The 26,932-nt window shown below is 43.4% G+C and overlaps 1 protein-coding gene across 1 annotated transcript; it reads right to left on the bottom strand.

Moving 5' to 3' along the window:
* Positions 1-13,799: 13,799 nt before the first annotated feature.
* On the bottom strand, positions 13,800-26,453 carry RGCC (regulator of cell cycle). Its single transcript, XM_083883591.1, has 5 exons — positions 26,349-26,453; positions 26,043-26,213; positions 17,606-17,713; positions 16,039-16,101; positions 13,800-14,413 (listed from the first exon to the last, which is right to left on the bottom strand). The coding sequence occupies exons 1-5, from the start codon at positions 26,383-26,385 to the stop codon at positions 14,406-14,408; spliced, it is 387 nt and encodes a 128-aa protein (XP_083739717.1). The 5' UTR covers positions 26,386-26,453; the 3' UTR covers positions 13,800-14,405.
* Positions 26,454-26,932: the final 479 nt, after the last annotated feature.

Raw genomic sequence — 26,932 nt, 5'->3', positions numbered from 1 at the left:
ATAATAATTTACCTCCAAATCTTCCTTCACCAGGCTTTTTCCTCTCCTTCCCCAATACCTTCTCCCACCAAGAGCTTTTTCAGCTTCTGCCTTTGCAGGTGGATGAGTGTCTTGCCTCTGACAAAAAAAATTGTCGATGCAATGGTAACACTGCAAAGGAATGCACAGGGCAAGACTCTCAGAAAGTCATCTTACATTTCTGAGCTTGGAAAAAGCTGTGATGCCTCATTAACAGATTAATAGATCTGGGAGCTCCTGTGAGATGACAGTGCAGCACCTGACCTTCTGGGAAGCTTGTGGGAGGCATTGGTTTGTATTTATGGTGAATGCAAGAAGGGGCTGCATGTGATTTGCAGCATAGAACCACAGAAGATTTTGGGTTAGAAGACATCAACCCCTTGCCATGTGCAAGAATACCTGCCACTACACCAAGTTGCTCAAAGCTCCATCCAGCCTGGCCTTGAACACTTCCAAGAATGGGGCATTCACAGTTTCTCTGGGCAACTTGTACCAGTGCCTCGCCACCCTCATAGTGAAGAATTTCTTCCTGTTATTTGATCTAAATCATGAATCCAAAATTAGTGTCTCGTGATTGGGGAATATTTGAGGGGAAGGTGAGAATTAGGTCCTAATGCTGTGGAAGAGGTACAAAGTGGCTACAAAAATAGCCGGAAATATCTGTATGATTGTCATTGCTTACCATGGACCTACACACCTGTCACATCTGCTTGAGAAGCCTAAAGTGAAATCAAGGGCTTATTTGAAGTCCAGAATTACTTACTGTCCAGTTCCTTAAATATCACACTATAAGAGAGCAAACAGAGAAGTTCCTACAGCATTTCAGAAAGAAACTTGTCTAGATAGTGAACACCAACAAAAACAGAACACCTGGCGAGGTAGAGCTTCTACACTTAAATTGGTTGTATCTGAAGAAACACTTTTCTTTTTCCTCTTCTGAGCTCAAACTTACTGATTTTGGAGCCCTCACTTCTTTTTCAGAGGCTGCTTTAAATCACATTAGGTGAAATTTCCCCCTTCTTTTTAAGCAAACCTTCCAGCCCTTCTGGTTTCAGGAAAAGTTTTTAAAATATCACACAAAGGATTAAAATGCTGTCATAATTTCTCATGTCTGCCCTGAAATCAGGTTTGAGACAGTTTGGAGTCTCCTTGATATGTTTTGAATACTTGTCATAGCTTTAGCTTCCTAAAATGTTCTTGTCTCAACAAGGCAGACAAAACCGTGGCTGACTGTTTGACCTGAGCAGATCAGATACACCGTCCTGAAAGAGAACATGACTTTTGGCTCAGTGTGTGTGTCATCAGCAGTTTGCTATTTGACCTTTCTTAACAAACAGCACTCCAGCAGTGGGGCTGGGAGCTATTCCCCAGGCAGTTCTTTGAGCCACTCTGTCATTGTTAAATATTTAAATGTCCTTTTAAAATGCTCTCCAGATTTCATAACATTCACCATCAAGTGTTTGCACCCTCTTCGCTGGGCACGTCCTCAAAGGCTCCGAGCTGCACGAGTCTCCTTACCATGGAGGGGCAAGCCTTGGACCAGCAGTTTCTAAGGTTTCCAAAAGCTTTGCTAAATCAGTACAAACTGGTTCTGGCTGAAACCTTTTATAGCTGGGGTGCTGGGATGGTCTGAAGAGCTTTTTTTTCCTCCCTTTATGATGCATTGAAATCCAAGGCAGATGATGAGGTGGCTAGAGAAGGTACTAGAGCATTTCTAGTCACAAATGGGGGAGATGAGAAGCTTAGGCCCAAATCTGCAGGCATCCTCCTGTTTCCAAGTCCAGAACATCATCTATATTGGATTCAGAGGTTTTAAGACAATGTCAGCTTTCACCAGAGGTGATTTGGGACCTTGAGGTAAAAGAACAAGCATCTGATATCAAAGGTTAACATGTTATTCAGGCAGAAGCACAGGTCCTTGGAGAGTGAGCATCAGAAGATAAAAATGAGGAGACAGAGCATGAAAAGCTCAGCAAGGGCAGCAAGGTATGCCATAAAGTAATAATCAACTATCTAGAAAAACACCATTAAATGAATGCAATGACTTAAAATCAAGCAAGTATGCAGCAACAAGGATAGCAAAATAAGCTACTGATTTAGATCCCTCTATGTGGTGCATTGGGGCTGACCAGTGGAGTCAATTGAAGTCTCCTTGGAAGCCTTTCTATGCACTGGAAAGATTTTATCATCAGTCGCTGCCAATATTTAGTCACAGAGACAGGTCTCCACCTGAGATCTTGGATACAAACCCATATCCCTGACTAGCCAGAGACTAAGGGCTTGGAGCAAAACACTGGAGAGAACCCTGAGGTGTATGCTAAGCACAGAAAATCAGAGTAGATGCCCATGGTTTTTAACACCCATTTGACATGAGAACTCAATACAAAAGGAGAACTTGGAGGTGGCCTCCAGGGATCTGAGCAACTTAGCCCATACATGCTGCATGGGAGAAGAATATGGCCCAGGATACACAGATCCACTTCTCAAAGTCAACCTGTGTTTTGGGGTGAAAGAAACCCAAAAAAGGCTCCAAAGCAAATCACAGCTGCAGACTGTACCAAAGAGGGTGGAGGCAAACCTCAAATGAGTCACATTCTTCTGGAAGAGAGATTCATGCTTGCAAGGAATCTTTATCTTGGGCAAAGACAGTCACCCCTGTGTCATGCCAAAGCAACACCACTCAGATGATCAGGCAGAGAAAAATACCCACATTGCCTTTCCCAAGCAGAGCAGGTGGCAAATGCAGAGCAGGTGGCAAATGCTGTGCAGGGGAGTGACGATGTCCATCAGCAGCCCTGGTCCCTTTCAGAGACCTTTCTCCACTCTGAATCCTAAAATCCAAAAGTGGATGGGAAAGAGGTGGAAAGAGGCCTGGAGTTCAAACTGGACCAGTTCATCTCCCCAGAAGGGATGTGGTTGCCCCCCTGCAGTGAGTCAGGGGCCTGGAGGGCACCCAAGTTGCACCACCCCAGCTCTTGTGCAGCTGCCAAGGCCAATCCCTCCAGCCGCAGAAGAGCCTGTCAGCCCCAATTCCTGGGAGCAGGAGGAACTCATCAGGGGCAGAGAGGGAAGAGGGGGGTGCTGGGGACAGCAAGGGGGAGCATGGGAGGCAGGAGAGGAGGAAATGAATTGAGGGCAGAGAGGATATCTCCAAAGAAATCCAGAAAGCACCTACACATAGTATATAAATAATTTCCTGTCCCTCATTTTGACACATTTGACACTTTTTTGCTGTGCATGCTGGTGGATCTGGGGGTGAATCTCAGCAGCTGCAAGAGGAGTACACATTCCTTGGGGACTCCTTCACATCAGGATGGAAGCAAGGAGAGACCTGCAGGCATCCACCTACAGCTTCTTCCCTCAGCTCCTGCACACCCAACAGTCAAAAAGCCCCAGATATTGGACAACTTTAGCATCCCCAAGAACAAGGCAGGAGTCCTGCCTACACACACCTCAAAACTCAGTTTCCTTTCACTGAAGCAACTTCTACCCCTTAAGGCTGGAAGCTTAACAAAAAGCCATAAATGGGATCTACTATTCCAGCATGTTTTCCAAAGGGAGAGCACCTGTGTGCACGTAGGAGGAAAAGCCATCCACTCACGCTTAGGCACCCAGGAAAAGGACCCACATCAAGCCCATTATTTCAAGCCAACGTTATTTTCCTAGAACTGGTAGGGACTTGGGTTAATCTGTCTTGCAGGTGGGGAGAGGCTCTCACATGGGGTCAGGCACAGGAGCTCAGTGCCTTTAGAACAGGCAGTAGGTCTGAGCATGACGCTGGCAGTGAGTCAGGTCAGCTCCTCGTCCGGGCGGCTGAGGTTTCACAGGACGGAGTCAGCAACTTTCTCAGCTCCCGTTAAAGCACAGAGTGAGCTAAATATGAAAAAACGGCCTGAAGCCAAGCCTCTAAAAGCTGAGAATACATAATTTGATGCTAAAGTAGGTCTTGATTTCTACTGAGCTGGCTCCCTGGTGCACATTCCTGCATCAGCTACTTCACATTGCATCAGGCGGGAGCGTCACACTCCCCCTTGTTCACTGCTTGCACTGTAGCTTGGTTTCTGAAACAGTGAGCCAGCAAGCCAGGTAGATTCAAATTTGCCACACAGAGATTTGTGTCAGTGTTTGGATGTTGTTTGGGCAAGCTTCCATTAAAAGGAGTTTATTTTCCCCAAAGTTTTGGCAAGGAAGTAAATATGCTAAAAGGGCCAAGACACACAGGGTCTATCCATCAGCTTCTTCTCTCTGGGTGAACGACATTAACACTATAATCCATCCATCTGGCATATCTGAAAATGGTTCAGGGTCCATTTCTGTCAGCCCACCTTTGATGGTTCCAAAGGAGGGTACCCAAGCCAGAGGGCACAAGGCCTTTAGAGGAGTTTCATTCTACCAGTCCTACCATCTCCTGAACCTCCCTTCACCTGCTGCTAGATGGAGGAGGAATAGTTCATTTTAGATGGTAGAATTTGGGGTCAACCTTCCTTTAAACCAACAAGCTAACCCCCAAAAGGAATGGATACTGTACCAAACAACTTCAGCAAAACTTAGATACTTGCTTGTGTCTGCAGGGAGCTTGACACAGCAGAGGGTCACTGTGGAGCCCCAAAACAACAGTGGTTTGGCTCCCTTTGGGGAAAACCCAGCATTCTGGGGTCTTTTCTTCACACAGCCAAGGTGACAGAGGCAAGGCCTCATGGGGCAGCAGAGAAACACTGACCTGGTTAACACTTACACATGCACATACCACATTAACATATACTTTTCTTCTATTTCTCATCTGGTTTCATGAAATTAGATGGAGGCATCTCACTAGGCTCTGCATGTAGGCTAGAAAAGCACTCACCACATGAACTAGGGTTTTGGGAAATCTTACATCTTTTTTTCCATTAGGAACAAGAGACTGTTGTAATTCTGGCACTGAGATGAGCTGAGGGCATCAGTTTCCATTCAAATCCCTATGATATCAGTCTGATTATGGAGGCGGGGGGGGGGGGGGGGAAACCTCAAAACCACAGAAATTGGAGAAAAGCCAAAGAATAGGAAAATGTGAAGCTGAGCCCTTAACTGAGCAAAGCTGAGAGAAGTCACTTTTCCTGCCTTTTCCCTTTAGCATGATCAGTTTGCAACCACATATTGCTACCATGTAGTAGTGCTCCTTCTTGATAAAAAAATCTACATTTGCAAGACTGGCAGGTCTGTCATCTTGCCATTTGGTTCTCACAAAACCCAGGAAAATTTATTTATCATGAAAGTATTTATAACTTTCAAAAGATACAACAGAACTGGTCTGGCTTTAAGAAATGGTCTGTAAATTGTAGAGAAGACGTCTGAAATTATATCAGTGATTCAACAGACACGTACTGCAAATGCATTTTTATGTACAGATATAAAGCAGGAATTGCACATTTGGGATCCCAGTTTCCAGTCTGTTAGCATGGTACTGCATGCAGACACACCAGCTTGTGTAACTCTGCCTCTGAAAGCTCTTCAGAGAACTCTGCTGTGTGCCAGAAACTGAGAAAGCAAGTCATTACAGTCTGGCACCCTCAAAGTCCTACCTTGCCTTTTCCCTGCTTCTGCAGTTTCACCTCTGTTACTGAGTTCTTCTTTTAAGGACCGAAACCATCCTACTTCAGGCCAGGCTTTTATGTTTATACATATCTGTGCACAACAAACCCCCAAAGGAAAGGCTTTCCTCGAGGAACTGCTTCAGTTCAGAGTCTGTTTCCCATTTTGGACATCATCATCACCACACCAACTGCTCACCCCTGGATGGAAAGAGAAAAGAAGACTGAGAAATAAGAGCTGCCTGGAAATTTTTCCATCAAAGTCTAGACACGTCATTACGGGGAAATAGTCGGCAGCAGAGGTGCTCTGAAAGTAAAAATTCCTGAATAAAAAAAGTGGCTGAAAGAAGGTTTCCAGAAATGTTTGGGTGATTTTATTCTCCCTTCTCCTCTTTTCATGAGGTGCTAACGATGGCATGTCACAGGATAGCACAGAAGCTCAACTGTCTTACTGTATTTTGAGTATCAGCCAATAATCAGAACCAGTTTAAGTCACCTTTTTTTTTTTTTACCATCAGGCTTTTGTTACATGGGAGCCAAGAGACATTTCAAAACAACCATGTTATTCAAAATACATAGGGAAGTCTGCCTCATTGGCTTGGTAATGTAAAATTTATTTTTAGTCAAAAAGAAGTCAGTTTTTTGAAAGGTCACTGGAAAAGCACAATTGGCAGATGCTGAGTGGCTCCTTCTTATTTAACCACTTTATCATGAGGACTAGGGAAGAGTGGCAGATGGTCCAGCCATCACTGTGAGAAATGCTTGTTTTAGTCTTAAACATAGTCCACAGATTCATGTGAGATGTTGTGGATGCGTCCTATTAAAGAAACACTAAAACAGATCTGATATTTTAAATATTTAAATGTTTTTCAATCCAGATTGTTAGGGTGCTTGTTCCCTTCCCCTTTTTCCCTATCCCTGATAGGGATAAATAAAGCAGCACATACACCAGGGCCCATCCTCTGATGTTGAACCAATTAATCACAAATAAAATAAAATAAATAAATTTTAAAATAATAATAATAATAGTAATAAACCCAGATGTAATATTCCAATGAACTGTGTTTTGGTGCTTGCTGCTGCTCTAGCACAGCCAAGGGATGTGCAAGGCTGCAGCTGCGCCAAACAGGGCAGGGGGAGACAGGAGCAGAGTCACTCCGCAGCCACACTTGGCCACTGAGAAGGGATGAGATGAGGGAGCTTCTGCCCCTTGATGCACAACAAGGCACTGATAGTGCTGGGGAAAGCCAGAGTCCATGAAACAGTCTAAATTCTTGTACACTTTTCCTATGGCCTCACAAATCAGGGGGATGGGCCCAGCTGGGATGTAGAAGGTTTAAAAACCTGGAGAGATGAGCAGGGTCTCATTGAGCTCAGCTCTGGCTCTGCCTGCTCTCTGCCTCTGAGGTTACAGGCAAGGGGCTCACACCTCCCACAGTTCTTCCTCAGAGAAGATTAAGTGAATTTTGAACCACAAAAGAAGATGAAGGAGGAAAAGAAATCTGCAATCTCTAAGTATGTCTCTCTTCTTTCCTTTTGCCTTTCTGTGGATGGACCAGCTGTCAGACAGCCTGTAATGTCTATCTTTTGGTCTGATTTGGGAAGACACCTCTGTAAGAAGGGGTTTTGTTAATTACAAAGAGCTGTAGAGGGAAGAGAACCATTCATGGGAACAGTTTTGTGTTAAGAGGTACCTTCACAGCTGGTGGAGGTGCACTTCAGTAATGCATTTCATCAGGGATCATGTGTTTCTTTATACCTTCATGGTCAGTGGAAGTGTAAAGAAACACATGGTCCCTGATGAAAGCATTACTGAAAACACTAAACAACATCCTTGGATATTGGAACTTCAGACAGGTTTCTCAAAACTCTGTAACTTTCCTCTGCAATCATTTGGGCTGGAGTTACCCAGTAGCAAGCTCAGGAAAAACCCACCAAGTTGGTTCTCTTAATTTCATTCACAAGAGCTCAGGAATGTCAGACACACCTGCCATGGCAAGACATTTCCTACAAGATTATTTAAAGATGAAGTGCTGGGAACAAGAAGCTCTAATCCTAAACTCAGTATTTGGATCACTGATGGATATGGCCAGCCTCCTCTGGCCAAGCACCAAACTTTCACCTCTCACAAACTGGAGCTGCTGCATGCTGGAGAGATCTGCCCTGAGCTTTATAGTGGAACTTATTTATTGGAGCATGCCAAAGTGCTTTGAGGCAGCTGATGTACGGCTGCTAATGTGTAGTAACTACTGTTGTATTAGCAGCACATTGTACCAGCTGTCAACAAAATAAATTATCTGGGATGCTATTTGGAGACTGAGAGCTGAGCTGTTCTGTTTAGCCTCTGAGAAAAATACATATTTTGTTTCACATCATAAACTCTACACATAAACAAACATAAAGCTATTGTTCATAAATCAGTTTTCCAAGAGCATAAAACTACTAAACTATACACAGCCTTGGGAACCAGTCTATGGAGACAGACTGCCAGCACCAGGGTTTAATGTTGCGTGAGAGTCCATTGAAGTCACAGCTTGAAAGCACAAAATATTTGTGGGTATAAGCTCTTACACCACCGTGTTTCCAAATCCCATGGGGGAAAGAGTGTCAAGTCCCATCCACCCTCATGAATCACTCTGCTTCACAGAGAGATGGAATAAAACCAGGGGACAGCACAATCATTCACACAATTTTAACCTAAATACTAGGCTAAATGTCTCCTGAGATGTTCTAAACAGTGCTCAGAAACTCCTACTTGTGTTGCACAAGAAAGCTGACACACCCCAAATGTACAGACTTTCTGGAGCTCTGAAGGAGCCATCAGCCCAGCTACACACTGACACAGAGTTAAATCCCAGCCCACCTGCAAATTTCACCATGGATTTCAGTGGCACTCATTCCATCCTCAGTCACTGAGCCACACATTACAGATAATTAACCTAGAAATTGTCTGCAGCTGAGATAACCACTGGCATAGTCCTAGAATGCTTCTTTAAAAAAAAACAACAAACAAACAAATCAACCCCAAAGTTCAAATATCCTGCTACAGCAGCAGGGCTGGCCTGGCTGTGAGCATGGGGTGGGCAGGGAAGGGACTGGAGCTGGGCTGTGGATGGGGGACACTGGTGGGGAGCAGCAAAAGACAGGAGGTGTGTTCTGAGGGTGCAGAAAGCCAAAGGGCACAGGCCTGGCTCAGTGCCATGACTCCCAGGCACCATCCTGAGACTCCCCATGGTGTCCTTGCTCCTGCCCAAGGAGGCCACTGGAGCTTCCCACCCTGCCCAACACGGTGGGAACCAGCAGGCAGGGCTCTGGCACTGGTAAGGATGAGGAGTGCATGTCTCCTGCAGCGTGTTCTGGCAGCTCTGCTTCCAAGCACAGAGTTCCCATGGGTTCATCCCATGACCTCCCACATGGGCTTGGTGCCCAGGATGGGGTCCCAGCACCTCCTGCCTGGCACAGCAGTGCCCCAAGGCCCAGAGCTGGAGCAAGTGCTGTGCTGCACAGGGTGATGCAGAGTCCCAAACACAGGAACCCTGCCCAGCTGGGTGTTCCTGCCTCTGCTCTTCCAGCCCCATCAGCTGTTGTGACACTTTAGGGCTGCTTGTGGGCGGGTTTATTTTGACACCTATACTTCTCTTTAGTCAGTGGATTAAGAAGCCCAAGTGAAAAACCTGCTGAACTGTAGTGTTTTACAACATTTGCTGTAGCAAAGGACCATAATTAGGGGATAATTCAACCTCCCTCTCCTTTTTGTAATGGCTATTGAAGGAGCCAAGGGACACATCCTAACCTCAGTGGTTCATGTAAGTGCTTAATTCAGGCTAAATTAGTCCTGACCTGATTTGACAGAGTAGCAAGATTTTTTTTTTTTTAATATGAAGACTACATATATACGATAATACTTGGTATTGTGGTATACATACTTGGACTTTTTTTAAGACAAGGGTAACTTTTAATTAAAACTAATGATCTGAAATACATTGTCAACAGAACTGAAGGATGGTGATCAGTGTTACAGCCATCAGCTATGGAGAAGGCAACATTCACCTCCAGTCTGAAGCTTATTTAAGCATCCTCAGGCCTCCTGGAGAAGACAGTGAGCTCTGATGCCTTGGGAGAATGGAGGCACAGGCCTCCAGTCCATAGCTTTTAAAAGCTAAACTAATAAATATTTTAGCTTTCCAAACAAAGGCATGAAAGAGCAAAAGCAACCAAAGCACTGGAGTGCCTTTGTAAAGACTGGCCTATTTTAATCCCACAGGCCAATCTACAGTGTTGTGATGTGCATTTTGGGTTACCAAATTTCTGTACAATGGTTTGTCCCATACCCCCATGTTAAACCCTTCTTTTTGTTTTTCCCAAATTCTGGGTCCTGTCCCATCACTCTGCAGCCCCGCCCGGATGCCTGGAAAGTTCTAGTGAGGCTGTTGAGTGATTTGGCAGGTTCTCGATTCCCCACTCCTGTTTTTATGCATGGAATTGTTCTACTGTCTGTCCTTTATGTTCTGGGTCACTCCCCCCTCCCCAGGATTGGTTCTAGGCTGTCCCCTAACCCTTTCCCCACCCCGGTACTTAAGGTGACATCCAGAGGGAAAAAACTCACTTTTCCTGGGCTCCCCTCTGAGTGAAATAAAACCCAGTTGAAACCCACGAGTCCTCTCTTCTTCCTCGCCATCACCACGCTTCTGCCAGAGGCCAAGACCCACAGGATCGGGAAGGTACCAAACTGTGCCCTGAAATGTGAGCTCAGTGCCAGAGCCAGCTGGAAAGCAGCACCGAACCCCTGCACTGCAGCATTTGACTGATAGCTCTTTTAAACTCTAAGAGAGAAAAGAACCTTGAAAAGATCTGACTTACAAATCTGATTTACAGTTTAGAATCTAAACTGATGAGATGCAGCAGCCGGGATCATCTTACATTATTGTAAAGTTATCTAGAGAGCTAGAGCTGTTGGCCAGGTTGAAAAAAAAAATAAGTAATGTAGCAAGTAACATAGAAAACAGGAGATTTCCCCATTGAGAATATGGATTTCATGCTGTCAGTATGCAGTGCTGGATTTAGTTCAAGAACTGCTGCAGTCATATTGGCTTTGCTTCCAAACATTGCAACTTGGGAAGTTTCTCTCCAACAGTCTAGTAGATGTCATGTCTAGCACCTTTAGATAAATTAAACCTCCCATGATGGGCTCCAGTGGTGCAAATACCACTCACATAGTCAGCTGGGTACACCTGAACCATCTGAGATGAGCTCCAGAGACCCATGCACCTTTCCCACTGGTGAATTCCTAATGTTTCCCAGCAGGCAGAAACTTTCTGTGTTGGTTTTCTTTGTAAGCATCCACTACTGAACCCAAGGCTTAAATGAATCTGTAAAGCTCTGAACATGGATTCTGATGCCCTCTATGACCCCTCAGGTTAGACAAGGCTGCTGGAAATCAGTTCCACATCCAGCATGCACCAAAAAGCCCGTAACAGTAACAAAGAAGGGGAGAAGGCACTAGCACAAGGGCCATGGGAGCCAGCAGGGGTTGAGCTCTTCCTTTACAACCCAGTTCCATCACTGCCAATGCAACTGTTATCCTCCCTCCTAAAACTCCCCTGGTTGTCAGTGCATCCATGGTGGCTATATCCATGGTTGCATCCATGGCAACCCAGAAATCCCTCCTTTGTCTGGTCTCCCTCCCTTATTAAGCATAATGTGCTACCTGGTATCAGCTTGCACCAAGGACACACAGAGTCAACAGCAAACTCAAGATAAGATGCATTAGCTCAAGCCTTGGTGATGGAGGGTTAAACTAATCCATTTAACCTTGAATTTGCAGTGGGTAAAGAGCACCTGTACAAGTAATTGTTTCACCTCACCTTCCGCAGGTTAAGCTGTGGCAACACATCTGCTTAGTCTAAGCTGCTAGTTTCCATTTCTGGGTGAATGGTATTGGCGCAACAGTGCTGAGACTCTTCTGAATTCAATTTCAGCATTGCAGCACAAGAGGGAGGTCAAAACAAGGATTAAAAAGTCAGCCAGGCCCATAAGGACAGTGCAATCTCCAGCAACATTCTTGGGGATAAAGTATGACAAAAGTTTTTCCAGCAATGCATTTTTCAGTGCCATATGTAATCAGATGATGAACTTAAGTCATAAACATCCTCCAGTGAAATGACATCTACATTAGTACCTTCCTTCTGACACACTGAAAAATGAACATAAACTGGCGGCAAATCAGATAAACAGCTCCGCAGAAGATACTCCCAGAATTGCAGCTGATGATCTCCAGATCTGCTGTATAAGCAAGAAGTCTCCACCTGTTCATGCATAAACAAGATTAAAAAACTCAAACAGATGGTGACCTAATCTCCAGCTCCATCACCACTGATGTTATTCAAAACGAGGAACACGCCTCACTAAAACCTTTGCTTATACTGGGAGAACCTTCAAAATGGGGTGTCCATAAGGCAAAGTATTGCTATTCCAAAGTACTGCACTAATGTGGTGATTTCAGTCTATAAAGGGAGACACCTGACTTTAAATACTGATTATATACACAGAGTATTCAACAGGATCAAGCAACAACTGGCAGAAGTGAAAAACTCATGCCTCAAATAATCCAACCTGAGGAATGGAGGAGCAAATAGCTCTCCATCTCCCCCCACCTCAGGATCACTTGAAGTGGCCACCCCCTTGTTCACGCTATCAATTAGCATTAAAATATAGAAAAACAGCCAAAACTGCTGCCACTATTCCAGTAGGTTTAAAATCATGCCTTATGCTAAGGATGTTTCTTAAAAGAGAAGCAGAAGCTTGTCCCTGCTGTCCTGGTCCCCCTTCTCTCAGCTCCTGCTGAAAGGCAGTGTCTCTACATTTAACATAAGTCCTACACCAGGCAAAGGGACCCCTTCACATCTGGGACTGGGGAGGAGAGACAGACACCCCTCTCAAGTTCTACAGAGGCAACAAAAAGGAATAATTAATTGCTCCTGTATGTTTACAGCATAGTGGCAGTGAATTTTACACTGCCACTAATGGGGTTCCTGTGATGCAGGAGCCTCTGAGAAGGTCCCAGAAGGAGCACAGAGAAGGACATCACTGCCTCAAACCTGAATCATAACCATTTCCTTCAGATTTGAAGATCTGAAAGTTAACCTACTGCAAGAATGAAATTTCACCCTCCTAAATCATTTTACTCCCTTTCTATTCTATGGGACAGTTTACCAAGAGATCCTGCAGTAGGAAATGCTGAAAGGAATGTTTCCTCTTCAGGAACACACTCCACACTGCCCCACTTCACATTGCCCTTCTGCCTGAAAGAAGGAAAATACCCACACAACCTCAAGACTCTTTCAGACTGATAAAAATGTACCTAGTTCAGAAAACTTTTTTCTTACTAATGAATAAAACTGGAGGGGAAAAACAACATATAGTGTTTAACAAAACCCAAATGTTTTGCTCAATTTTTAGGAAATCTCAAGTCCAGGGAGATGGATCTGCACCATCCTTACAGTATTCCTATTAGGAAATACAGAGTAGGTTTTCTCCAAGCTGCAGAAGGCAGGTCCAAAGCTGTCCTTTAAGGTGCCCTAAGCAGGTAGCAGTGTCACAGGTACACACACACTGCAGACACATTCAGAGATTACACATCAAAGGGGCACAATAACTGAACCATTCAAGCAACTGCTCACGAGACAGCTTTGGTCAAAACTGGGCAGGAGCTCAAACCAGCCCAGCCCCAGCTCACTTGGTCTGAACAGACTGGAGAGCAGAGCTCAGGCAGCAGAGCCAGGTGTAATGCCTGCAGCAGCTGGAGGAGAGCTCACAAAATGACATTCCCAGAGCCTAATGCATGTGGAAAGAATCAGGTTCCTTGTAAAAGTGCAGGTTCACCTTCCCCCTTTCAGCACCACACTGATGGCCAGGAAGTCTTTTCAGAGAGGGTGACTGCTCCAGAGCAAGGGCCTGCTGTTAGAAGTACCCAAGTACTTTAACAAGTGGTTAGAAGTAGTTAGGGCAGACACAAGTAATTTCTCAGTGGTACAGGACCTACACACCTTTAAACTGACGGGTCTAAACATCTGACCTTCCAAATAGTGAGTGCTCCATGTCAAATGGTCTGAGAGTTTAAAACCAGCTTTTACACAGGGTTTAAAATAGGTGTTACTGTTCAAATGTCAAATAAGTCAGTGTTATTTCATTTGTATTAACACACATCTGAAGTAACTGTTTGATGAAATTTATTATTTTCCTGATTGTATTAATTGTATATAGTACAAAGCTCTCTTATTTAAGCAACCACATTAAACTAGCATAACAAATTTTGCCTAGCAGGAAACATACCATTATCAAGACATTTTAAAGCATGTTGTTTTCAATAAGAGTTTAATTTGTACTTATATTTCAGAGTGTGCACATTCATAGGAAGCTTCCAGACATCTGGATTCCAGTTCAGGATTTATTTGCTTACAAAAATATATTATAATGGAAAAAAAGCATTAAAGTTTTCAACTATATAAAATTACAAATATATTTGCATAAAAGCAACTTTAAATTAAATTTAAAATTCAAGCTATATTTTAAAGCAAAATACAGCTCTAACATTTAAGTTATTTTATTTCATCTGCTGCAAAGTGAAAAAAAAAATCAAAACAACCAAAAAACCAAAACCAATGTTGACAGTTAAATACTTGTAGGAGTTCACAAAGGTTATGTTCAGAGGGTATTTTGAGGAGAAAAGTTATCAGACAAGGGCAGCAGTTCTCACTTATTGATGTCACTTATCCTTCAGAGGACATTCACATGCAAGCACAAAGCTGAAAATTCATTTCACATACCTGAAAATACAGAACAAGAAAGATCATTAAGTTCTCTATTAAATAAGATTGCATGTTGTTGACATATCAGACACTTTCCTATGCCCAGCTTGCTAGACTGCCTGACAAGCCAAATTATGTGGTTTTTTTTAAAGTTTACATGAAAGCTGAAATGCTGCTGTGCACAAGAGACAAGGCAAGTACTGTTCTAACAAGTGCATTAGGCTTGAAAAGGTATGTGTACAAAGTTCTGTGTGACCTCAAGCATATACACACAACCCCTCAAAAATGTGATGATAAATACCAGATGGAAGTTGGACTTCTTTCTCACTGTACAAATGAAACTCGGCTGAGATCACTGGAGATTTGTCTAGCTGGGATTAAAAAAAAAACAAAAACACACCAAAAAAAGTGCACAAAACCACTAGAGCAGGTGGTAGTTCCTGCCCTCATCTTTGATGTACTTTTGCAAGGGAAAAATGAAACCTACATATTATAGGCAGCCCCTTCAGAGCTGCAACATGGCTGTGTAAGATATTTACAGCAATGCAAATATTTTCCAGTTTGGGCTTTCATTGTTCAACATAAACCTTCAAAAACTTGGATTTTTTTCAGAAGAGTGATCGATTAAATTTCAGTGGTAAAGACGGAGTTAGCTCAGTCTTACATCCATGACAAAACACAGGAAACTAGAAAATGTATTTTAAGTATGAGAAGTGAAACCAGGATTAAGATACAAGACAGCAGGGAAGCAGGAAGCTCGTAAGGGCAGCTGTCTTGAATTAAGTCCATATCTTCAAGAAATACAGGGAAGGGAAAACACCTAATGAATGCACAGAACTCTCAGTTCATAGTTTGAGAGGGCTTTGTTTATGCTGCTATTTAGGTCTAGTCCTATAACTTGCTGGTTTGGGCTCTCTAGCCTAGTTCCACACAAAAAACCATCCAACCTGAAACACAAAGGAAATGGTATTAAGTCCACAACAGAAGAGGAAGAAGCAAAAGGAATAGGCAGAGTACATGGTTGGCAATAGATGGCCAGTTTTTCTTTAAAAATCATAATGAAGAATTCATTACTGTAGCTGAAAGATACAATTTCTACATAGTGGAGGAAAAAGTGATCCAAATTCCATTCCTGATAAAGACAAGCACAAACAGGATTTTGACATTTTGTTTAAGTCAACAGATACAGATATCTGCTCCTTAATTCTTTCATAAACCTAAATCTAGAGCAAAAAGGGTTTTCCTCATCTAAGGATACTCCTCCAGTTACTTAGCTTTATAATGAAGAAATAGAACACCAGTTTTTAAACTGAGTTTTGAGTATTTAAGAAACTGATGTTTATTTATCAATCCACTGTCAAGGAGGGGTGAATTGCAGCTGACCCAGAGGTGGGACCAGGAGTTCATTGAGTTCAGCCTTTGTCACACAGCCTGAACTGTATGCCTTGAACATTCAGGCAAAGTCTAAATTTAGTCTGTTTTACCTTCTTATCCAGATAATGATCCACAGGACTAGCAAACTAAAAGGAAGCTGCACTATATAAACTACTTCTATTTTTCCCTTCCCTCTCTCCCAATATACTGACTTTCAACACTCCTTGTAACAAGTGAGATGCAAGCAACTAATAAAAACACCTACTTACTTGCTAGTGTTCTGTCAAGATCAGCAATGAAGTCCTCGAGTTCTTTTGTGTCTCCAAGCTTTGCTGCAAAACAAGGGCCAAGACTGCTTAGATATGACATGTTTCTCTGGCTAGAAGAAACACTAGAAACACATGAGCCTCCAAATAATTTTCAGGGGTACCAAACATGCTGCAGATTTTTGTCAGCAATGTTCACTAGGGTTGCTGCAATGTTCAAAAGCACTTAAAGAACATGGGACACTGAACTGAAATCCTAGCTTTTATAGTTTTCTATTTGACAGAAACAACACAAAGCAATCCTTTATGTAGTATCCTTAAAAAGAAGGGGTTGCATTGAAGAATAAAAGATACAAATCAACTAATCCACGCCTTTGCTACTGGGGCCATCTTTCCTGTTTCATCTCTTCAGATGCTGCATGTGTGGCCCTAATCAATCCCAAAGAGCTCCCAGTCCTACTCAAATCTCAGCCCTTTAAAATCATGTCAGGATCACAGGTTTGCTGTGCTGGCAGATTCTTTGATCTTGGTCCATTCACTATAAATTTGGAACCAAACATCCACCAGATTTTCCACTCCTGGCAACACCAGTGGTTCCATTCAATCTAGTTTTACTGCAAGTTGGTTTTTTTTCCTCATTTCTGCGATCTTTTCCAAACCCGTTCCAGCTCTGTCTTCTCATCAGGAAGGGCATCTTGTCCTTTAGTGTAGCTCTTTGCCAAGTATTTCCTGTCAGTTTAACTGAGCTCTTTTTTTGCTGCTTCATAGAAACTGTTTCTCATTATTTCTCCATAATATCCCACTAATTGAAAAGAAAGCATTTAACTTGTTTTTTTTTTTTTTTTTTTTGTGACTGGTCAGTGTGGAAAAGATATGAAAGCATAAAAGGCTATTGAACCTGAGGAGAGCAGCTGTAACAAAAGCACCATGTAGTGCATATGTGTGTTCACTTATTGACGTGTCTGCTCCAGAGTTAATCCAAGTTAACCTGAGTGAAACACTGTCCTGGGAAGTCAGATCAGCTCCAAGACAGAAGCCTCTTTGAAACAGCATAGCTTCAAAGGAGGAAGGAATTGCTAACATATGGCTTGTATAAGCACTGTGTAAGGTCTATATGGATCTGAACAATTGTGTTAACTTAAATGGCAGCATATGGCTTCAGAGGAGTCTCTCTACCCCTGCATTCAGCCTTGGCATTTTTACAGAGAAATGGGACATTTAAACCACTTAGTTGCTTCAGTAAAGAGGTAACACAAGTAAATAATTAATCCTTATCAGCCAGAAAACTATATATATATATTTTTAGCTCAGTGTTTCAAACCCAAAAGAGTTGGTAGGCCACATGCAAATTGCAGATACAGAATGCTATTGCCATTTATAATCAAGACAAAAATACCTGGATCTGTAGTGTGTTCAATAGTAATTCTTAGTTTTGTTGTCATTTAAAAAAAAAAAAAACCCCAAACAACAACAAAAAAAGGTCTATGCAAGCATATGAATCCTGTCTCCCAGCAAGAAGCCCATATAATTGAGAATTAGGAAGAAATGTCAACAGTTAAAATTAAGATACCTTTACAAGGAGTTACGGAAGGGGATGGCAAGCTTGGAGTAGATGCAGTTGAAGAGTTGAGCTTTTCATCACTGAGACTGAAACTATTTCTGTAGAGGGAATCTGCACCTGTAAAAATGCAACATTACGAAGTAAATTTGACACCTTCTGCAAGTTTGCAATATAACTGAAACCCAAAATTCAGTCTTTCCTATACAGACTTCATAGTTTGCAGAATTCAAATTTAAAGTCTTCAAAACCAGGTAAGTGAATAAATAAACACTTTATTGGGTGAAGGCTGCTGCTCTCACTCATACTGTTAAAAAAGAAAGCAGCCCTAGGCTCAATCCTCCATCCCCAGTAAGGAAAGTGTTAGCTTTCCCTGAAGTCAGCACCATTTGAAAAATTAAACAGAAATTACAATTATCCCACATCAGCAAAATTAGACCTGCTAGGGCCAGCCTAATTCACAATATTCTTGGAAATAATGTCACTTATGTTATGTGTCCACACCCCACCTTCTCTAGCCTGCTGTCCTTTCCAGCACAAAAGCACCTTCCACAGGAGCAGATAGGCACAGTGAAAAGTCAGACAGACAACTGCACCTACAAAACCTCTCAGATCTTTCCTTAGCCATAAAAACCCCGATTGGTTTGTTCTGTGCCAGCTTCCAAGCTCACTTCTGTTGCAATACACACTGAAAAGGCTTGGGGGAAAAGGTTCAACTTTCCTCTTTCCCATGCATTTTGGCCCACCACTGGGATGTATCTTTCAGTTTCCTTTGCCATCATCTCAGCTCTTGTTCTGGCAAATACATGTGACCATGATTGACATCTGTGACCTGGTTATTGCCACCTGGTCAGCCACCACTTGGTATTTCTTGTTTACAGAGATGGGTATCCTTCTTCAAACTACCCTCTCCTTGCAATTTCTTTATCTTCACTCTTAAGAAGTGCTGTTCTCTCTAAACTTCAGCAGATCAAAACCAAGCTGCTTGAAACTTCAAATACAAGAAAGACTTCATTAATACAATGCAGAAATTAGATAATTTTAGATAGAAAAATGGGAGGGGAAGATAAGTAATTTTAGAAGTAGCTCCTAAAAACAGAAAAAAAATTAAAAATAACCTGAGGGTGAAAAAAATCTGGTAGTGCTCTGCAAGGATGTATATTATCAATGCTGTACTACACCACATGAACTCTGTACATTAACTGATACTTTCCATTAAAGGTATGGCAAATTTCCTCTGAAATCAGTTTAATGAACAGTTGCCTACTGAGGCCACATTTTTTTTAGCCAAGATGCAAACCCCAGTGACTAAGAAACACAGAATGGAAAAATCTGGCTGTTCAGGACAAAACCCCTATCATCACCAAAAAGCCAAGTAACTTGTAATAGCTCTCACAAACAGTGCTGTAGCCAAGACTCTAATTCACTGAAACACTGATGGAACAGACCAAAGATAAAACACTTTCCAGGCTATTTATTTGCAGAGGAGAAGAATAATTTCCAAATTAATTCATAATTTAAAGGTTTTACAGCTCATTGAATGAATAAAAAATACAGAGAACCATGTTCATAAATCTGAGTATACATTTAATGTGAAATCTCTGCTACTAACATCCAGACACCAAACGTTGCAAGGCTGGGTTGACATCAGAAAATGTTATTTCATATTGGCTTCCATGAACCCTATGCTGGGAAATATTTACAACTGGGCAAAGATAAAATATGACAAAATTGTTGCTTTACATCTCTGAATGTTTTTCTTCCAGTTTCAAAAGGTGAAATGTTTTCATATAACTGTGTTCTGATGGATTGTAATAGTTTCAGGAAAATATCAACATTTATCTTTCTCAAAGCAAAAATAGACTTTAGCTACTGACTGTGGCTTATTCATGCCACCAAGCATCAGAAATCTTAGTGATGTAAGGAGGAATGCATTGACTCCACCAGCAAAGTCACCATAAATGCTGAAAACAATGTACTGTTAAAAAAATACTTATGACATCCACCACAGAAAAATATCCTCTTTGGCAAAATGTGGCTGTAGGACAGAAAGCTCTGGGAAAAGGACACTTCAGTCTTTGCTCTCTACCAGCTGCCAAAGCCAAGATTTGCTCATTCACCTCCAATAATGGCCCTTGGAAGAGTTCCACTGCCAGACAAACACAACATCCTCTGCAACCCAGTAACCAGGGGCTGACGCCAGAGATCTCATTGCTGCTGTACTTCCTCATCCAGCTGCTTCTCTCCCACTGCAAGTTTGTAATTCATTACTTATTTTTTACTTTGTACATTGATTCTAGTCCCTGTGCTTATATATAAACTATGCCACTTCAGCTGTTTAAAAAATAACGAAACTCAAATTGCTTCTAAAAAAAAAAAAAAAAAAAAAAAAAAAAAAGCCTTAAAATCTGAGACTTTTGTCAGTGAGTTGATTTGCATCAGTCAAGCTACACTGCAAAATTAGGGGCTAGGAATAAATATGGGTGCATTTTACTTTGGCAAAGTAATCTGTAGTTAGTATAACTTTACTGTTCCAGTATATGGTTAAACCACAAAATAAACCATGGCAACACCATGTAAATATAGAAATGTCCCCATAAAATGAGCAATTGAAAGGCTCCCAGCAGTAATGGGCTGAAGAAGGAAAACCTCAGACCTTTCATTTTAAAACAGACAACGGAGAAGTTCAGCTGTGTAGCTTCTTTCATATCATGCTCTTTCTAGTACTATGGCTCAAGATACAATTTTGAAGAGCACTGGAGTTGGTAAAATTTTTACAATATTTACTGCAGTTTTCAGTGGGGAAGGTTTTAGGGGAAAAGTTAAAGCACATCCCTAAGGCTTCCAAAGAGAAGCTTCACAAGTCCACTCAAGTGTCTACAAATCATGAATTCATTACAAAACAGTAGCTCAGAGCTTAATGAGCAGACTGCACAACTAATTCCTAACAGAACACAGCCTTGCTAAAAAAAAAACAAACCCAAGCAAAAACCCAGAAATTATGTCACCAGTAGAAGTGAGAAACATTCATGATACAAAAAGCCTGTTTCACAATGTGTATGTTTCAGCCCCCAAGGACAGTGTTTATTTTTATCATCATCACAGTTACACTTGGCTGCATTGTTTATTTTTGTGGGGATTTTGCCTAGCTAACAAACATCTGTTCCAATACTGACCAAAAATGACATCTTTTTTCTGTTGACACACCTAAGCATCGTCATTTAAAGTATTTCAAATCACACAGCTACAAGAAAGTGATCTAGAAAGCCTGAAATCCAGATGTACAAGCACGTTCTCATCCTGTACAAAGCTTACCTTCCCACTGCCCCCCATGCTTACAAGCTGCAAGGCAGTTTCCAACTCCAGCCTTCCCTATACTAATCTTCCTTTCTAATGACTAAGAGCAATGGGTGTGCTGGAGTGACAAGAATGGGAAATCTTATGAAAAAGTGCATTTCTCAGCACACTGAATTACCTGTAGACACGTCTATGCACCTGAAACTTCCAATCTTTCTTCCCCTTGAACATACCAGTAATGTAATAGAAATTTATTTCTCAGATCATTTCATAAAAGGGATTTTCTCCAGAAGAGTCTCACTTCACTCTTTTTTCATTATAAGCATTTTATTGTCCTCTTGTTTGAGACAAGCCATTGGAAGTTCACAAACACAATCTATCTCCTTTTCATGTTAAAAGACTGGCGTACAAGCCTGCAGAGACCAAAGGCTCATCTGCTTCACATCCTGTCTCTCACAGCAAATGCCTGTGAAGAGCTTTAGAGTGGTGCAGCCACACACTGATAGCTGCAAGATGAGCTCTACCAATGATCTCTCAATGCACATGGCAGTCCTTTTCCTGAGACAGCAGTGGCATCAGCCCAAGGAGTCCTCAATGGCCCCATCCCTCCTGCTGGGATTTTGTCAAGTTATTTTTGAGTAGGCAAACTTTAACATCAATAATACCTTAAGGCAGTATCTTTAACTGTTCATGAAAGAAAAATACCTAATTTCTTTGAAACATGCTAATTTAATTGGATTTCCTCATACTGGTGAGGTAGCAGTCACTTTCCTAATGTCACTTAGGATTCTCTGGAAGACTGTCTTGTCCCCACCCAAAACATCTCTTTTTTGCCTGACAGTCCCAGACTATTTAAGCATTTGGAAAGTATTTTACATCTTCAGTCATTTCTGTTGTCTTTTTCTTTGCCTTCTTTATGGTCACATATAACAAGACTGACAGTGTAAACAGGTTTTTCAGGGTGAGTGCTGCAGTACTAACAGTGGCTGATGCTTCATCTCTAGCAGGCCAGGCATTAGCATGAGCACATGGAGACATCCACAGCCACATCCATGTAAACACAAGTGCTGGCACTACACCAGGCATTGAGTGTTAAAAGATCCTGCTCAACCCCTGCACCTACTTGATTTTTAAATCATAAAATTAGGACTTCTAGATGCACTCGGGATTCCTTTCTTGTGTTTAAAAGCCATGAGACATTGCTCAGAAACCATTTACTTAACCCTACAAATAACTACAAAGAAACACTGTTGGCTGTATGAGCACAAGAATTGAACTGATGAATTTATTTTGCAATGCTTTTAACAGAGAGGCAGGAAGCTGAATCTACCTCAAGAAAACATGGGGCTACAAGTGTCAAACATTTCTGAGAGCAGGACAACAGATTATGATGTAGCTTCTCAGTGTTATTGTAACTTTGTCCCAAGAAACACTAAAGCACTTCCCTTCTCAACCTCTCATAAAGTCCAAGTTCCCATTCATTATCCTAAGGCTAAACTTGGAAGACTGTCCTGACACTGCCATATACTGACTATACTGGCACTCTGCACTCACTGGGCATGCACTTCACACAGGCAAGCCTGCACTCTTTGCAAGCTTATCCTGACACCAGAGACAAAGCTATCTGTAAGTTCATTAACACAGCTGCATCTACACTAGTGGCTTCTGCCAGCTCAGCACTCTCTAGCACAAATCCTCCTTTATCACAGCCAAGATATGCTATGAATAGCAAAGAGTTATCAAGTATTCCTCAGCTTAGAAGTTCCAGCACAATTAATAACCTAAAGAACAAAGCTGCCAGGCTCCAATTCATTTGAGTACATCAAGCTGAAACAGAACTAGTACTCACTCACAGTCCAGAAGCTCTGGAATGTTGGGGTAACTCAGCAGTTGCATCATGATTTCCAGCAGTGACCCAGTCAGCTGTGGTGGTTAATGTAATACTCGTGGGCTGAGATCATCTGCACACACATCTGCAGCACGAGCCTCTCTGTTACTGCGAGGTCTAGAGTCCATTGTGCTACGTACAAGGCTCAACCACAGCCAAGCCAGACCCTGGCCAAAGACCATCTAGTCAAATGACAGGACAAGATGTGGGAGAACAAAGTACTATTGGATCCATTTTTCACATGGAGTCTTCAAAACCCTACTTTTTCTCAAGAGCCAGAAATGTGTAATATAATAATTTAAAGTAGTGTTTTTGGAGCTAGCTCCCTTGGGAGATTTTTAAGGATAACAAGATATTTGCAGGATTAACTGCATTGACAGATGTCTTCTGTAAACTTTTCTCTTAAGTTCAATGGGCTCACACTCATGACAGAAACCCCAGGAGAGGAAAGGCTTTCCTTACCCTGCTAAGCAATATTGTTCAAGTACAACCACTTGACATCTGTTAGTAGCTTCTCATGAAACTGAATTTAAGGCTGATTCAGGGGCACTGAAAGACAAAGTTGCAATAATTTAAAATGTCTCCTTCCCTTACAGTTCCATCCTGAGTAGAATGATATCACTGCAGGAGTGGCCAAAAGATACATATGCCTAACCTTCAGCCACACATCAGTTAGGAGGATTAGAGTGAACAGCAAACAACAGATAGCACTAAAACACAATAGTCTGAACTGTTCTATACACACATGATAAAGTGTACTTGCAACTGTCTTGGCACTGGATAACAAGATTTTTCAAAGAGGTAAAGAATCTTCATGAACAAGATGATCCTTCAAATTACCTGCAGATAAATTGGCCTTTAAAGATTTGTGTTATCAGAACTTACTCTTTCAGCCCAGTTACTCCTTGATTCTGCAGTGGTATTTTAACCTAAGCCTTATCACAGGAAGAGCAGGGTCATGAATTGAGCACTACACTGGCTAACAGTAAGTTACAGAAATCAAAGGGAAAATAAACTCAAGAAATACTTGAGTTTGAACTGAAAGAACCTGGGTAAGCAGGCAACTCCCTGCATTTATTCTTAAAATAGATGTAGGGAGTGTAGCTGGATTACATCAGACACTAGAGCCTGTTTTATAAAAGGAGCTCTTCATAAATCCATGACTCGTCTCCAATCCTACTCTAACTTCAAAATAAAAAGTTGACTGCACTGAATGACTCCTTTAGGAAGAAGTGTTTTACCAGGCCTTTCCTGAGCCATAAGCAGAGCTGGGTGGTTTTGTTTCCTTTCCCTTAAACATACCCTCACAGACTCTGGTGCACCCTCCTGGTCTCTTACATGCCAGTGTCCAGAAGGCAGGGATATCAACTCCTCTGGTGCCATCTTTCACATGATGCATCTCCAAGGGAGGAACTCAGGCCTGGGACAGGATTTGAAAACCTGACAAGTTGCTCAGACAAGATCTTCGAGGCCTTTGTATAGAGCCATGAAACCCTGTCTATCCTATTACCCCACTACCGTCTTCAGCCTAAATCCATGTGGATTTGCCACACAGATTTTAATTTTCCAGATCTTCCTTAAGATCTGATCTGCCTGTTTACATGAGAATACTGTTTTCTCACCAAGCCTTCTGCCCTGTCAGACAGCACTGTCATCTTCCCCCAAAGATCCTTCTTGTCAATTCTAACAGAGCAATTTTAAGCAGTTTTCAAGATTTAAGTTTTTTGAACCATAGCAGATAGCCAGCTGTAGTTACTTAGCATTTCTCCATACAAGAAGAATAAGTTCTAGATACTGGGTTGGGGTTTGTATAATTTTCTCAACAGTAGATTACTTCACTCTGTCATTACAAGTGTCTCAATTGTGAGACACAGTAAGTGTATGTGAGAGGTTAACATATCAAAACAATGAAGACTGAACAAGAAATAGCAACACCAGGGCTGCCAGTTTGACTCAGTGAAGGCAGATTTCACCTTATACACCCTCGGCCATCCAAAAGAAAAGTGTTCAGTGTAAATTGGGCACAGAATTCTAAATCCTCCTTGGAGGTAGAGAGATTCTTAGAAGGAGTTCTACACTCATTTTATTATGAATCAGAAAAACAGCATCTTGATCCGTGTACTTCCACAGAACAACCCAAAGGCAGTGCTAGGCAAGGTATCCAAGATCAGGGCAGGTAAAACAATACCTGTCAACAAAAATGAATTACATCCATGATGATGACATAAAGAGCTCTGGTAATCTGGAGAATCTATGCTCTCACAGCTCAAGTACTAGCAAGATAGCATTAGTGTTTAGGCACTAAATCAACAGAACTGCACCTTGAGTCCCTGAACTGATAAAGAGGCAGAAAAGAAATCAGAGGAACAGTCTTATTATAAATAGCTGCAAAACAGTTAAATTTCATCAAGCTTCCCTTATAGTTAGGAACTTAAAACAAACCACAAACAAACAAACAACCACCACCCAAACACAAAACCCAAACCAACAAAACTGGTTATAGTTTGCATTTAGCAGGACTTACTTTTGAGAAAGTAACCTCCTGCTTTCAAAGAGACCAGCAGTTTCCAGCCTCACTGTCTGGAAGAGGAAAGATGTTTTCTCTCCCTGATTAGTAAAACCAGCAACAGGGGTTGAAATTTTTTCCAAGTGAACTAGAAAAAAGTTAGTTCCAATTCTATATTTTCTTGCTCCAAGTACCTTTCTCCCCTTCCTGCTCCGTGTTCTGCACACACCATTCATGTACACCCGGTGCACTTTGGGCACAAGGCAGCTTTAAAGTTAGCACCTCTGAAACACTGATAACACTGTGGTTCATCCAGATGGAAGGATGGACAACCATTCTTATAACGGGAAATCTGGGTGAGTTTCCATCTGTTGTGGAAAGCGCATTTTGGCTCGCCCTGTCCGGATGATTCTGGTTACCGAGACACAGGGGACAGTCCCCTGAACCTCAGGGACACCTTTCAGGGCTCTTGCCGGCCGGCAGCCCGATCTTCTCCCAGGGACAGCTCTTTAGGCTCCGGCAACTCGGCCCTGGGTGCGACACCAGGAGTAAAACCAGCGGGGCCGGGCGGTGCATCCCTGCGCCTTCTGACCCAGAGCGGGACCGAGAGGGCAGCGCTCTCATAGACGGGCGAGTTCCCGCTCCCGATCCCTGCCTCCCTCCGAGGGCGAGGCGCTGGTTTCACACCCGCTCTGGAGCGTCCCCCCCGCCCCGGGAGCGCTGCAGGGGCACGGCCGGACAGACAGACGGACACTCACTGTCGCAGTCGCTGAGGCCGCTGCCGTCGCTGGCGCTGCTCCGCCGCTTCATGCGCTCCAGGTGCTCGCCGTAGAAGAAGCGGCGCCGGCCGGCGGGGCAGGAGAACTCGGCCAGCACCGCGTCGAACTCGCCCAGCGCCTCCGCCAGGTCCCCGCCGTCCTCCCCCGGCCCTGCTGGGCGGCGGCAGCACCGTCAGCACCGCGCCGGACCCGCACCCCGCGCCCCCAGCCCGGCGGGGGAAAGGGAGGGAAAGGGAGAGAGAAGAGAAGGGAGAGGGAAGAGAAGGGAGAGGGAAGGGGTCCCACCTTGCCCCGGCGGGCGCTGGGCTGCAGGAGACTTCATGGCTGCGGGCGGAGATGCCGCTGCCGCTCCCGCCGCCTGCGAGAGAGAGCCCGGCCCGCAGAGCCTCTTATAGCCCGGCCGGGGAGGGGAAGGGAGGGGAGAGGAGGGCCAGGGGCGGCCCCGGGCGGTGCAGGTGCCCCGGCCGGGTGTCCCGCCAGCAGCGCCGCCGCCAGCGGGAGATGTCGCCTGTGGCCGCCCCCGGAGCGCGGCTCCTTCGGGAGGATCGCCCCGAGCCCAGCCCAGCCCAGCCCCGCCTTGTGCCCGGCTGCCCAGGGAGGGAGGGAGGGAGGGAGGACACAGCGGGAGCCAGAGCCGGCTGTGGGGAGGGACTGTGACGGGACACGGGGCCGGTCAGCCTCTCCCAGCCCGTGGCTGCCGCAGGACGGGCACACGGCAGGAGCGGGAGGCAGCGGGTCGCTCGCAGGGAGCCCTTGGCTTTGCGTGTGACAGCAGCGCTGCCCCGACACCCCCGGACCCCGGCCTGCCCCAGCCCCGGGCGTTGTGCCGGATCTGTCTGTGGCCATGCCCTGCTCCCTGCATTGGCCAT

This window comes from Zosterops lateralis, assembly GCF_965231275.1.
Source record: "Zosterops lateralis genome assembly, chromosome: 2".
Taxonomy (NCBI): domain Eukaryota; kingdom Metazoa; phylum Chordata; class Aves; order Passeriformes; family Zosteropidae; genus Zosterops; species Zosterops lateralis.
This window is presented reverse-complemented; position numbering and strand designations above follow the sequence as displayed.